The sequence below is a fragment of the Carcharodon carcharias genome, chromosome 5 (assembly GCF_017639515.1).
Source record: "Carcharodon carcharias isolate sCarCar2 chromosome 5, sCarCar2.pri, whole genome shotgun sequence".
Classification (NCBI taxonomy): Eukaryota; Metazoa; Chordata; class Chondrichthyes; order Lamniformes; family Lamnidae; genus Carcharodon; species Carcharodon carcharias.
The window spans coordinates 141,427,243-141,440,191 of NC_054471.1; the positions used below are offsets into that span (position 1 = coordinate 141,427,243).

Sequence of the window (12,949 nt, forward strand, 5' to 3'; positions counted from 1 at the left end):
CTCTCATTAGGTACTGGGTGTTACAGATCATCTTCGTGTCTTCGCCGTCCTTGGTTTACATGGGACACGCACTCTACCGGCTGAGAGCACTCGAGAAAGAAAGGCAGCGGAAGAAAGCTCACCTCCGAGCCGAACTGGAAGAAATTGAGCTGATAATGGAAGAGCACAAAAGGTTGGAAAAGGAACTGAGAAAGTTGGAAGAGCAGCGCAAGGTAAATAAGGCACCTCTCCGAGGTACACTTTTACGCACTTACATCTTCCAGATACTGACCAGATTAGTGATGGAAATTGGTTTTATGGTAGGTCAATATCTTCTGTACGGTTTTGGACTTGATCCTCTCTACAAGTGCATACGATCGCCTTGCCCCAATACTGTGGATTGTTTCGTTTCCAGGCCCACAGAAAAGACTATTTTTATCGTCTTCATGCTCAGCATAGCCGCCATCTCCTTGTTTTTGAATATACTTGAAATCATTCACTTAGGAATCAGAAAGATCAAACAGGGGCTTTACCTGGAGTCAGAGTTGAGCATCTACAAATCGAAGAAGAGTTCAGTTGTGCAGCAAGTTTGCATTCTGACTAATTCCTCACCTCACAAACTTGTCCCAATGGCCCTAAGTGGTTATAAGCTTTTACCAGAACAGCAGGGGGATACTGGAAACCCTCGTATGTTGCTGACTCCGACTTCGCTTAATGTAATTAAAGGTGAGGTCTGTATTATTTAGAGCATAGATTTGCCTTTATTTCTGCTGCATGAAATATTCAGATATGAAGAATGGGCTTTTTTACATTTAATATACAAGTTAGAAAATAAAAATATTAAGTTGACTCAGGGCGAGTCAAATCCGTCAGTTGGGACAATCTAGATTAAGTATTCAATCAGATATTTGGTTCGAGTTTCCGCATAAACTGGTGAAGCAGTTAACTTCACTGTATTCTTTAAGTAAATAGTAGGGATTTTATTTTTAATTCATCTTTTTAAACTTATCAACGTGTTTTAAATACTTGTTTTAAAAAACAATCTTTACTCATGTTTAAATTGTTTTTGTGCCAGTTTAACTGTTCTTAGCCAAGACATGTGTAGACATAATTGGCCTCAGCATCCATAGGTTAGAGCAATGTTGTTCAATAGAAATAGCTGACAAGTCACAAACATAGGTGACACCTGTATTAACAACATATATACGAATAAAAACCATACACAATATTCATAAATCCATTTCCTGAGTATATTTACTTAATAATCATGGATCGACATTCAGTACAAAACTTTCCAAACTTTCTCTTTCACCATACTTTGGTATTCTGGTGGATAACTGTGTCCATTACTCATTTTATTCACTAATGGAATTGCAATTCCCCACATCTGGATTCTCAATTTGTCATGGATTTTGGACAACATATTGGACAATTGGAGAAGGGAAAGTTGATTACTAGACAGACTCCTGCAAAAACTGTAGACGTTGTATGCTAAGTGTACACGTTTAAGTGGCTGACATTCATGGTTCAGCTCACACATGAAGGGTGCCCACCCAGCAAGGAGTCAGCGCTTTCACGAGGAAAAGAGGGAGGTGTGAAAATTAGCAGTAAAAGATGGAGGAATGGAAAAAATAAAGTATGGGGAATCCTGTCAAGGAGTACTGCACTTGTGCTTCATAAAATAGTGAGCAAATTTTAATGCCAACGTATGATGATGTATGTTTTCACCATTGCTGGATTTAAGTGTAAAAAAAATTCATTCTTGAGATCCTAATAAAGATCACATCCAAATATGTTCATAAATATATGTAATTTGTTATTTCCAAATACAATCAGTTTATTTTTCAATATGTTCAAAAAATGGTACAAAGATAAACCCAGCAATTACAGGCCAGTCAGTTTAACTCAGTGGTGGAGAAGCTTCTAGAAACAATAATTTGGGACAAAATTAATAGTCACTTGGGCCAATGCCAGTAAGTTAAGAAAAGCCAACATAGATTTGTTAAGGGTGTTTAACTAACTTGCTGGAATTGTTTTGATGAGGTAGCAGAAAGATTTGATGAAGGGAATGCGATGTTGATGTGGACTTCCAAAAGGTGTTGATATGATGTACGTGGGCTTCCAAAAGGCATTCGTTAAAGTGCTGCACAACAGGCTTGTGAGCAAAATTATAACTCATGGAATAAAAGGGACAGTACTGACATGGATAAGAAATTGGCTGAGTGACAGGAAACAGTGGTTGATAGATTTTTTTTGGACTGGAGGAAGGTTTATAGTGGAGTTCCCTAGGGGTCAGTGTTAGGACCATTACTCTTCCTGATATATGTTAATGACCTAGGCCTTAGGTCAAAATTAGGGCAAAATTTCAAAATTTTCAGGTGACACAAAACTTGGAAGCACTGTGAGGACGATAGTGTAGAATTTCAAAAGGATGTAGAGTGGTTGATGGAATGGTGGGCATTTAGCAGATAAATTTTAATGCAGAGAAGTGTGAAATGATTCATATGGCATGAAAAAATAGAGAGACAATTTAAATAAAGAGTACAATTCTAAATGGGGTACAGAAACAGAAGGACCTAGGCATAAATCATTGAAGGTGGCAGGACAATTTCAGAGAGTGGATGATAAGCACACAGCATCCTAGGCTTTATTAATAGGGGCACATAATATAAAAGCAGGGAAGTTATGCTAAACTTGTATAAAACATTGGTTTGACATCAATTGAAGTATTGTGTGCAGTTCTGGGTGCTACACTTTAGGAAAGGTGTGAAGCCATTAAAGAGAGTGCAGAAAAGATTCACAAGATGGTACCAGGGATGAGAAACCTCAACTTTTCCATTGTATCCCAACTTTTCCAAAGTATCTGTTAATTGTTTTCCCTTAGAGAAGAGAAGGTTGGGAAGAGATTTGATAGAGGTATTCAAAATGATGAGGGGGAGAATTTTTACCTCGGTGGGCGGGTGCACGCCCGACCTGACCGAGCATAAAATGACACACAATGACGTAGGGTGAGTGTCCCAACGTCATCATGCACTCGTGCGATATTTCAGTCGGCGCACATGCGCCGGAGTCAGCAGCATGTCCACCGACAATTAAAAGGCTTATTAAGGCCATTAAAAAGGTAATTAAAATAAATTTTTCACTGCCCGTCCAACCTTACAGTTGGAGGGCAAGCGAAAAGGCCAAGCAACCTTCACATTTTTTAGGAAACTTCATCCACAGGCGGGATGAGGTTTCCAGCAACAAAAAAAAAGAAACATTTTAAAATTTAATTAATAACATGTCACTGCTCATATAATAGAATCATATGCGGGGACATGTTTTATAATGTTTTAGGAACCTTAATTTTATTTTGAGAAAAGTTCATCTCCTTGCAGCAGCTCTGTGCCTCGGGATTTTCAAGCGCGCACCCAAATGCATGCATGAAGTTCACACTCACCCTCCTGCCCCCCCATAGGCCATGTTAAGCGCTGTCGCATTTCATGCTGGGCGGGCTTTAATTGGCTTTCCGACCGCTCCTCCCCGCCCTCGCCGAGCCTGCCTAATGAGGGGAAAATCGTCCCAGAGGCGTCTGGACAGAGTAGATAGGGAAAAACTGTTCCCATTAGTGGAAGAATCAAGGACAAGAGGGCACAGATTTAAGGCAATTGGACGAAGAAGCAATGGAAGCACGAGGAAAACTGTTTTCATGCAGCAAGTGACAAAAACTGGCTTAGGTTTTCCAGGTTAGGATCTGGAATGCACTGCCTGAGAATGTGGTGGGTATAGGTTCAATTGGGGCATTTAAGAGGGAATTGGGTTATTATTTGAAAAGGAATAATATGCAGGGCTATGGGGAGTGGCACTAGGTAAATTGCCCCTTTGGAGAGCCAGTGCAGACACAACAGGCTGAAAGGCCTCCTTCAGTGCTATAGCCATTCTGTGTTTTCATTACCAGTTTAATCTACTTCCGTAACAGTTTTCCAATTCCATGATGAGCCAGCTTCATTTATTGACCCTTTCTTACTGAAATTGGATTGTATCTGCATGATACAGCATTTCAGAACAAATTATAAAGTAAAAGAAAATATATTTAAAAATGAATGGAAAAAGGATTACAGTATAAAAAGAAGTCTAAACTTACCATATAATGTGAATGTGGAAATCATAGCATGCATGGAGAATGGCCTTTTTCCCAATACATTGGAGCTTGGACTAATTAAGGCAATTTTTGTAAAAAGTAGCAAATGTGACTTTTTTTGCTTCAAAATTACCAAATGAACTAATGATTTGACCACTTCTAATTAAGAGTACATGTTATTGTAAAAAAAGACTGATAGCTTATCATCTCTACATTTAGAAAAAACAATCTTTTCAGTATTTACAGCATCAAATAAAGGAGTCCTCTGTTCTTTTGTAGTATTAGTGCTTCTGCCTGCAGGTTTGAATGCACTTTAAACAATATGTTGCAACAGTTAAACAGATCAACTGGCATGCAAGTAGAATGGAGTCATTGCATTGTTTCATGTAGTTATAAGATTCTTGTCTAACAAACATGTACTTATCAAATAGAGAATATTTTAATCCATTGCATCCAAGCAAATACATTTTAATTGAACTCAGATAAATGGCTAAAGAAACAGAAAATGCTGGAAAAACTGAGCAGGCGTGACAGCACCTGTGGAAAGAGAAACAGAGTTAACATTTCAAGTCTGTATGGTCCTTCTTCAAAGCAGCTTCAAATACAGACATGAAACATTAACTCTGTTTCTCTCTCCACAGATGCTGTCAGACCTGCTGAGCTTTTCCAGCATTTTCTGTTTTTTATTTCAGATTTCCAGCATCTGCAGTATTTTATTTTTATCAGATAAATGGCTAACATTTTTGGTTATGATTTTTAGAACCAACTGATCAGGCCGGAAGAGACCAATTTCAACAAGACCTGGAACAACACACAAGATGGCGTCATGATGAGCATATTGGCGAGCGCTCAAATCAAATGAAACGCACCCATCACACTTTAGAGATTCAAAATCACTCAGCCAGTGGTGTTAATGCCTCTAAAAAGCCCCAACAGAATGACGTTAGTTCAAAAGCCAGCCATAGTATTGATAGCGTATTGGAACAAACTAAACTAACAACATACCCTCCTAGTCAAATGGAAATCTCAGCCCCCTCCTATAATACTCTCCGCAAACAGAGTCGAGTCAGTTCTTACAAAGACTATCCAGAAGATTCTACTGATGCTCAAGATTGCAGTCAGCTTTCCACTGTCAGGAAGATCAGCTGCACTGGGTCTAAATCAAAAATGATTTCTGAAAGCGCATTGGCCAGCCGACCTGAAAGTCCAGATTCCACAAATGTCTCTAGTTCTGAGTCAAAATATAAAGAAGAGAGTCCACCTGTTACCCATGCTTCTTCAGGACGCAGAATGTCAATGGTAAGTATAACTTACAAGTATAACTTGTAATGCTATTGTCATAAATGCAACAAAATCCTTGGGTCTAATGATAGACAGCTTGGGAGGCCCCAAGTCAATGCTTGGAACTATTTAAAATATTAATCAGGGTCCTATGACATACAAATGCCAGTCTGATGGTCATTTTTGGGCAGAACTGATCTGAACAGGTAACTTAGCCAAAGAAGATCCAAATAGTATGTTCCACTTTATTTTGGCGGGACAAGAATGTAATGCTATTATCAGCTCTGGGGAAATGCCTCTCCAAATCAATAAAGGTGATCATGGAACTGGAGACACTAGCCCCATTGACTCACCTGCCTCCTACGTATGCAGGGGTTTACCACATGCAGAAACCCCTCGAGCTCCTCTTTGAATACTTGCAGGTAATTCACATTCATTTGACCTGCTGGCAATTTATTCAGAGTTTGACAGTTCTCTGTGGAACAAACCACTGGCATCTAACATGGTTCAATGTTTTTGTAACATATGCTTAATTAGGTGTGTAAAACTCCCAGGCAACAAGGGGCATGTTGCTGATTATTGTGGGCTTGGGAGCAGATTGAACTATTGCATGGTGAGTGACTAGATGCCTCTTGGTGACAAACTGCTAACCGCCAGTTGCTCAGCTTGTAACAGGTGAAGCTGAAAAGGGTCATCAAGCAGAAGTCAGAGATCTAAAGGTGTTTACGGCAAAGCAGTGCAGCAGGTAAATCATCACTAATCTCCGGAAAATTCTGCAAGGCAAACTGGGAGGCCATGTGAATTTGGAAGGTCAGCTATACTGTGATTGCCAATGTAGATAGATTAACAGTTACTCTTATTGCTCATACTGAATGGGATGCAAGTAGGGAGGTTGTGGTACACTGGCTGGTCAGTGAAGTACCCATGGTCAGAGTTTGTCTGGAATATTTTGGCTATGCATGAGTCACAAAAGTGGGAGTTTATTTTTGTATACTGTTTGATGTTTTAATAGAGAATTATGTAGATGCTGAGGGTGATGGTGGTGGTGGTGGTTTCAGGTAGGAGGATTGGTGGTACAAACGGTAGAGGCAACCATCTAAAGGAAGAGGAGATCAGAGCATTACAACACATAGTGCCGTAGAAGTCACTAACCGAATTGTATGAGGCCCTGCAAATCTGGGGTGCTGAGGTAATTTCTCACAGAAGGCTTGCCGAGTCAGTTCTGAGCATCATAGAGAGGGGTGAGGCAACCACAAAAAATGTGCCAAAGTTGGAATTTCACATTCCAGGGAACATTGCATGGTTCACACTGAGGCAAATGGGGTAGTGGGGGGATTATTAAAGAAAAATTTTTAAAGGTCTGCTTAAAAAACAAAATGCCATTTATTATTCATGAATGATACAGTAAAATGACCATTTGCATTTGGATGTGTTGAAGTAATTTAAATTTATAATATGTAGCTGCAAACAAACCTACGTGCTAGACAAGGTGCAAGGATGGGTTTGAAAATGATGCAATAACAGATAAAAGACAAAATAGTTGTGAATGTCCAGTTAAGTATTCAAGAAGCTTCAATTATAATTAATGAGATACATGGCCAAATAGAATTTTTAGTTGGATGCTTTTAAGATAGTTGGTAAAAGAACGAGAAAAAAGATGAAATTTCTTTGCCCAAAGGGTGATTATGATCTGGACTGTACTGCTTGAAAAGGTTGTAGAAACAGATTCAATAGTAATTTTCAAAAGGGAGTTGGATTTATATCAAAAAGGGAAAAAAATGCAGATCTATGGGGAAAGAGTAGGGGAATGGGATGAATTGAATAACCAATTGAATAACTCTCAGCCCCAGGACATCATGGCAAGAGTTCCTCAGGGTAGTGTCCTGGGCTCAACCATCTTCAGTTACTTCATCAGTAACCTTCCCTCCATCATAAGGTCAGAAGTGAGGATATTCGCTGATGATTGCACAATGTTCAGTGCCATTCGGGAATCCTCAGATGCTGAAGCAATCCATGTCCAAGACCTGGACAACATTCAGACTTGGGCTGATAAATGGCAAGTAACATTCGCACAACTCAAGTGCCAAGCAATGACCATCTCCAACAAGAGAGAGTCTAACCATCTCTCTTTGCCATTCAATGGCATCACCATCATTGAATCCCCCACAATTATCATCCTGGGGGTTACCATTGACCAGAAACTGAACTGGATTAGCCATATAAATACTATGGTTACAAGAGCAGATCAGAGGCTAGGAATCCTGCGGTGAATAACTTACTTCCTGACTCTCCAAAGCCTGTCCAGCATCTACAAGGCACAAGTCAAGAGTGTGATGGAATACTCCCCACTTGCCTGGATGAGTGTAGCTCCAAAAAACTCAAGAAGCTCGACACCATTCAGGACAAAGCAGCCCCTTGATTGGCACCCCGTCCACAAACATTCACTCCCTTCGCCACCAACGTACAATGGCAGCAGTGTGTCCTATATACAAGATGCACTGCAGGAATTCACCAAGGCTCCTTTGACAGCATCTTCAAAACCTGTGACCTCTACCACCTAGAAGGACAAGGGTAGCAGGTGCACGGGAACACCACATACAATTTCTCCTCCAAGCCACACACCACACCAATTTAGAACTATATCGCCGTTCCTTCACTGTCGCAGTGATTAAAACCCTGAAATTACCTTACTAACAGCACTGTGGGATTGCCTACACCACATGGACTGCTGTGGTTCAAAAAGGCAGCTCACCACCACCTTCTCAGGAGTAATTAGGAATGGACAACAAATGCAGCCTCGCCAGCGATGCCCACAATCCATGAATGAATAAAAATATTAATTCAAAGAGCCAAGGGTATAATGGACAAAATGGCCTCCTTCAGTGCTGTACATCAATATGATTCTATGTCTCTTCTTAAATTTATTAAAATAAGTGATAAAAATGCATTCTTCACTTTTTGATTTTTCTCTTTCAGGGCATGCTTCTAGAGCTTTCTTCCATCATGAAAAAGTGAGGCGATGACAATCCATAAGAAATGTGTTGTAATTTATGATTGCACCAAAGACCTCATGCAAACATAGTTCCAAAGTGAAGCAACAGAAAAGCAATTTTCCAAGTCACAAATACTGAGATATAAAAGCTTTAATGATCATTTCTTATTGTTGCAGATTTGCTTAGTTTTTAAACTCTGAAATATTTTATAAGATCCACACAATTTTCTTGCCTTTCACTCTCTGCTTAGTAAAGCAATCTACTTTATAAGTCTGTATAATGATGCGAGTTGCAAATTGCTTGATGTACTTCACCAGAAGAAACCTCAAAATAAAAATTGGCAAATTTAACCAGTTGTATAGTTTTCATGTTTAGTCAGCACACATCTCATTAATTATAAGAGGCACTTCCTTCACCTGTCCTTCTGTCCTGTTCAAAATTTTTTTTAAAAAACTTCTATACAATATGGTAAAAAATACTAAATTTATTTGTAAAAAATTGCTGCTGAATTTGAGAGCCAACTCGAACGACATTCAATGGGACTTGGACGGTGGTTGCCTACATGGGGCCATGCAATTTTCATATTCAGCCCTGTTTTAAATCAGAAGTGAGGTTCTAACGTGAAACACACTTCCAGGAGATTGCTTGTTGATTAGGAAGGAGTGCAAGCCAGCAATGCAGCAGGTGGTTAAAGGCCTGCAGCAATACTTTGAAGGGAAATGCATGTTATCAATTTGAACTTGGGAGTAAGTGGCTCAGCCAGGCTACCCGATTCTCCAACTCCTGTCCACTAGAACGGCCAAGTGTTATATTCATGGGAAACCCATCCATTCACTGAATTCATTTTGAGTTTGGGTTTGGGGATGGCGAAGTCAGAGGTGCTGAAATCCTTTCAGGGAAGAAAGCAAATCACTACTGCTACATGTAAAGGAAGGTGGGGGTTAAATAAAAGTTGTCCAGAAGGCTGTAGTCAATAAATGAAGTTGGTACCTTCTTCAGTTCCTCACACTGGTCTGAAATACTAGGCGGAGCAGTTAGACATGTTTTTGTTGGGTGTAAAGTTACAGTGGTTACAGGAACAGCGTAAACTCAGGAAATTTTCGTGCTCTTGAACAATGCAGCTATACAAATGAGCCCTGAAGATTTGCACTGTTAAAAGGACATTTGTGTTCAGCGCAATAATCATGCAGAAGCAGTGTATCATGCTGAAATGATAATTTCAGCAATAATTTAGATATAAGTGCTGAAGACGAGGAAATGCTGTGTCAATGTGAAGGGACTGTTGAGAAAGTGGAGGCTGGAAAGCTGTTCTACAATTCTCTTACTGCCCAGAGAGTGTCACTGTACACACGCTGTAAGAAAACAGAAAACTGAACAGGGAGGCAAGAGTCACAGAGTTAGAGAATCCTTGCAGCAGAAGAGGCTGTTTGGCCCATCAAGTGCATACTGCCCCTCTGTGGAGTAATCCAGTTAGTATCATTCCCCCGCTCTATCCTCAGCCCTGCAAGTTTAGTTCCCTCAAGTGCCTATCAAGAGAAAGAAGAGAAAGTAATAATGGAATCACGAATAGTGTTCTTTATAATTAAAAACTGGAATGGTAAATAGTAATTTCTATTAAAATCCAGTCCCTCAGTTTAGGAACTGAATATTTTGTAATTAAAGCTGTCGCTTTGGGATAGTTGATATTTCATTGCTTAATCTATTTTTTTCTTGCATTGGAAGGAAATTATGGATCTATCAAGGCCTTATTAGTCTGGAAATTTCTGCTATCAACACAGAGGCTGGGAAATCTGTCAGCTCCTCCTGTGCCATGGGTGTTACTTTGCTAGATTTGCAATGGAACCCGATTTTGCACGTAACAGGGTGGAGCTGCTCCAAGGAATTCCCTGGTCAGTCTCTGTATAGGATCCTAGGGTGCTGCTCAGAATAGAATCCTTGCAATGCTATCTAGAACTTGCCATGCAAACAATGTGTCATTTCTTCTAGTTTTCATTCCTGTGAAGTTGTGGTGCTGACAGCAAGAGATTAGGCAAGAGGCCAATAACTGTTTTTAGACCAATGATTTGTGCAGGTATGTTAGAAAGGAATGAAGAATGGATAGCAGAGGAATAGAATCAGCAAGTGCATGAATAGATTAAGTTAAACAACTGAGTTAGAGAGACAGACAGGTGGAAAAGGTCAGAGTCAGGGGCAATACAATGTCACAGGAAGCAAGGGAGAGTAGAGCATACTTTAAGGAGAATGGAGCATTAACAAAAAAAGAAAAAGTTTGTGGGGTAAGGGGGTGGAATATCAAGAATAAGGAACTGAAGGAAAGAGAAGTTATTGACTGGATAAAAAGAGAGAGAAGACATACCAAAAAAATTATTACTGAAAGTTGATAAGTCACCTGGTCGAAATGAATGGATCCTAGGTTGCTGAAAGAAGCAAAGGTAGAAATAGCAGATCTAGAATGCAGTGCCAAAGAACTGAGGGTTGCTAAAGTTATGCCACTATTAGAATGACACAGACAGGATTATGAAACAGACATCATGGCAAATGGAGTTCAATGCAGAGAACATAAAATAACATATTTTGGGGGTACTAATATTGAAACAGTGCATTATTAATGGCATGATTAAATATAGATGAACAGAGAGTCCATATACACAAATCCTTAAAGGTGGTAGTGTAAGTTGATAAGGTGGTTAAAAAAGTGTATGGATAACTTTGATTTATAGTGGTCAGACTGTGAAAACAAAGAGATCGTGCTAGAAATTGCCAAGGCCTTACCAGTGATGCTCACATCCAAAGAATGAAAAATAAAAAAATATATAGTTAGGCCACAACTGAAATATTGTGGACAATTCTGGACACTACAATTCAGGAAAGATGTAAGGGCATTAGAGGGGGTACAGATAATGGTATCACCAGGGATGAGGCACATAAAGGGAAAACATTTTTATGCAACAAGTGGTGAAGATCCAAAATGCACTGCCTGAGTGTATGGTGGAAGTTGATTCAACTGTGACTTTCAAAAGAAATTGGATAAGCACCTGGAGGGGAAAAAAATGGCAGGGCTACGGGAAAAGGGCAGGGAATGGGATTAGTGAGAACCTCTTGCAGACATCTGGAAGGGAAACGACAATCCAAATAGCCTCCTTCTGTGTTGTAATTGTTTAATGATTATGATTAATGATAATGAAGAGAGGTGACAAAGTTAGGATAGTGTTGCTTGGAACAAAGAAGGTTAAGAGGTGACATGATGTATTGAAACTAAAAAAATTTACCGAAATTGGCAGTCAGTGGTCAGAACTTAGGGCCTTCTGCACATGTGCCAGCCGGAAAATGGCCGCACATGCACAGTTCATCCATTTTCACGCCTTTAGGCTGAGAATTGGCACATGGGAAAAAGAAAAGGAAACAAAGAAGTTGAAATGGCATGAAGCTGCAGGTCATGAGACCTGGAACCAGAATGGTGTCCCAGGGAGCAGGGCACTGGAAGGGAGAACAGGAAGTGGCTCACAAAACAGTTCCAGGCACAGACAAAGACAGGGGTCCGAAAGAGGTTCCAGATGTCAAGTTGAAAGAAAGGAGCAGAGATGGGAATGCAGGAACAGACTTGAAGCAAAATGGGTTTGACAGAAGCCCGGAAGTTCCAAGGAGGCAGCTGAAGATTTATGACTCCCTACTGCAGGTTTTTGGAGTACTAGTGTTCTGCTTGGCATGGCTGAGGGTCTGAAATTGCCCTTGGAAGGTGAAGTTTGAGTCGACATGGAGATTAGGGGGGAAGGAATCTTGGAAGGCGAGATTGAAACCCTGGAGGTGGATCCCTGTCGAAGCCATCTGAGTGGGAGCGATCTTTGGGGAGAATTCCAAGGCCAGTTCTACGAATATGCAGATTATCCCTCATGAGAATGACAAAGTTTCAGTGAGACTGGTTGGCTCACAATGCGACAAACGCCTGGGTGGGTTGTTGAGAAATCCATGGAATCTGCTTTGGTCACATTTGTCATTTATTCACATGAATGGTCCCAGGATGTAGCTATGAGGATAGGCTGGAGAGGTTAGGAATGTTTTCCTTGGAGAAAAGAAGGCTGAGAGAAGGCTTGATAGAGATATTCAAGGTTCTGAGGGGTATGAACAGGGTAAATGGTGAGAAACTATTCCCATTCAAGAGAACATCAAGGCCTGAATTTTTCTCTTGTCGGGCATGCGCGATCGGTGGGCCTAAGAGTCGTCAGGAAATGGGTCCCAACTGCCTCCAATTACGGTTTCACGCTGGTTGGCCAATTAACGGACAGTCAGTGTGAAACACATGCTGAAAAGCTCAGCGCTGCCAGGGCAAGGGCAGGAAGAGGGCAGGCAGCGACATCACCGCAGGAGCAGGTGAGCACTTCCACTGAGCTTCCTGAAGGCAGACAGCTGCCTCGGGGAGCTGCAGACCGCCAAATAATAAAATAAAGCAGAAAAAAGCTGCAAAAAAAATGTCCATGCAGCACAATCGAGCACCTGAAAACAAACCTATAAAAATGCTGTCCCTAGATATTTCTCATCATTTTATTTCCTAACAAAGATGTCATCTCGTACTTGGATG

The 12,949-nt window shown here is 40.5% G+C and overlaps 1 protein-coding gene across 1 annotated transcript; it reads left to right on the plus strand.

Annotated features, from left to right (window-relative positions):
* The first annotated feature begins 59 nt into the window (after positions 1 to 59).
* LOC121277768 (gap junction alpha-10 protein-like) lies at positions 60 to 8,432 on the plus strand. Its single transcript, XM_041187406.1, has 3 exons — positions 60 to 705; positions 4,860 to 5,398; positions 8,357 to 8,432. Exons 1-3 carry the CDS (start codon positions 60 to 62, stop codon positions 8,393 to 8,395), a joined length of 1,224 nt encoding a protein of 407 aa, XP_041043340.1. The 3' UTR covers positions 8,396 to 8,432.
* Positions 8,433 to 12,949: the final 4,517 nt, after the last annotated feature.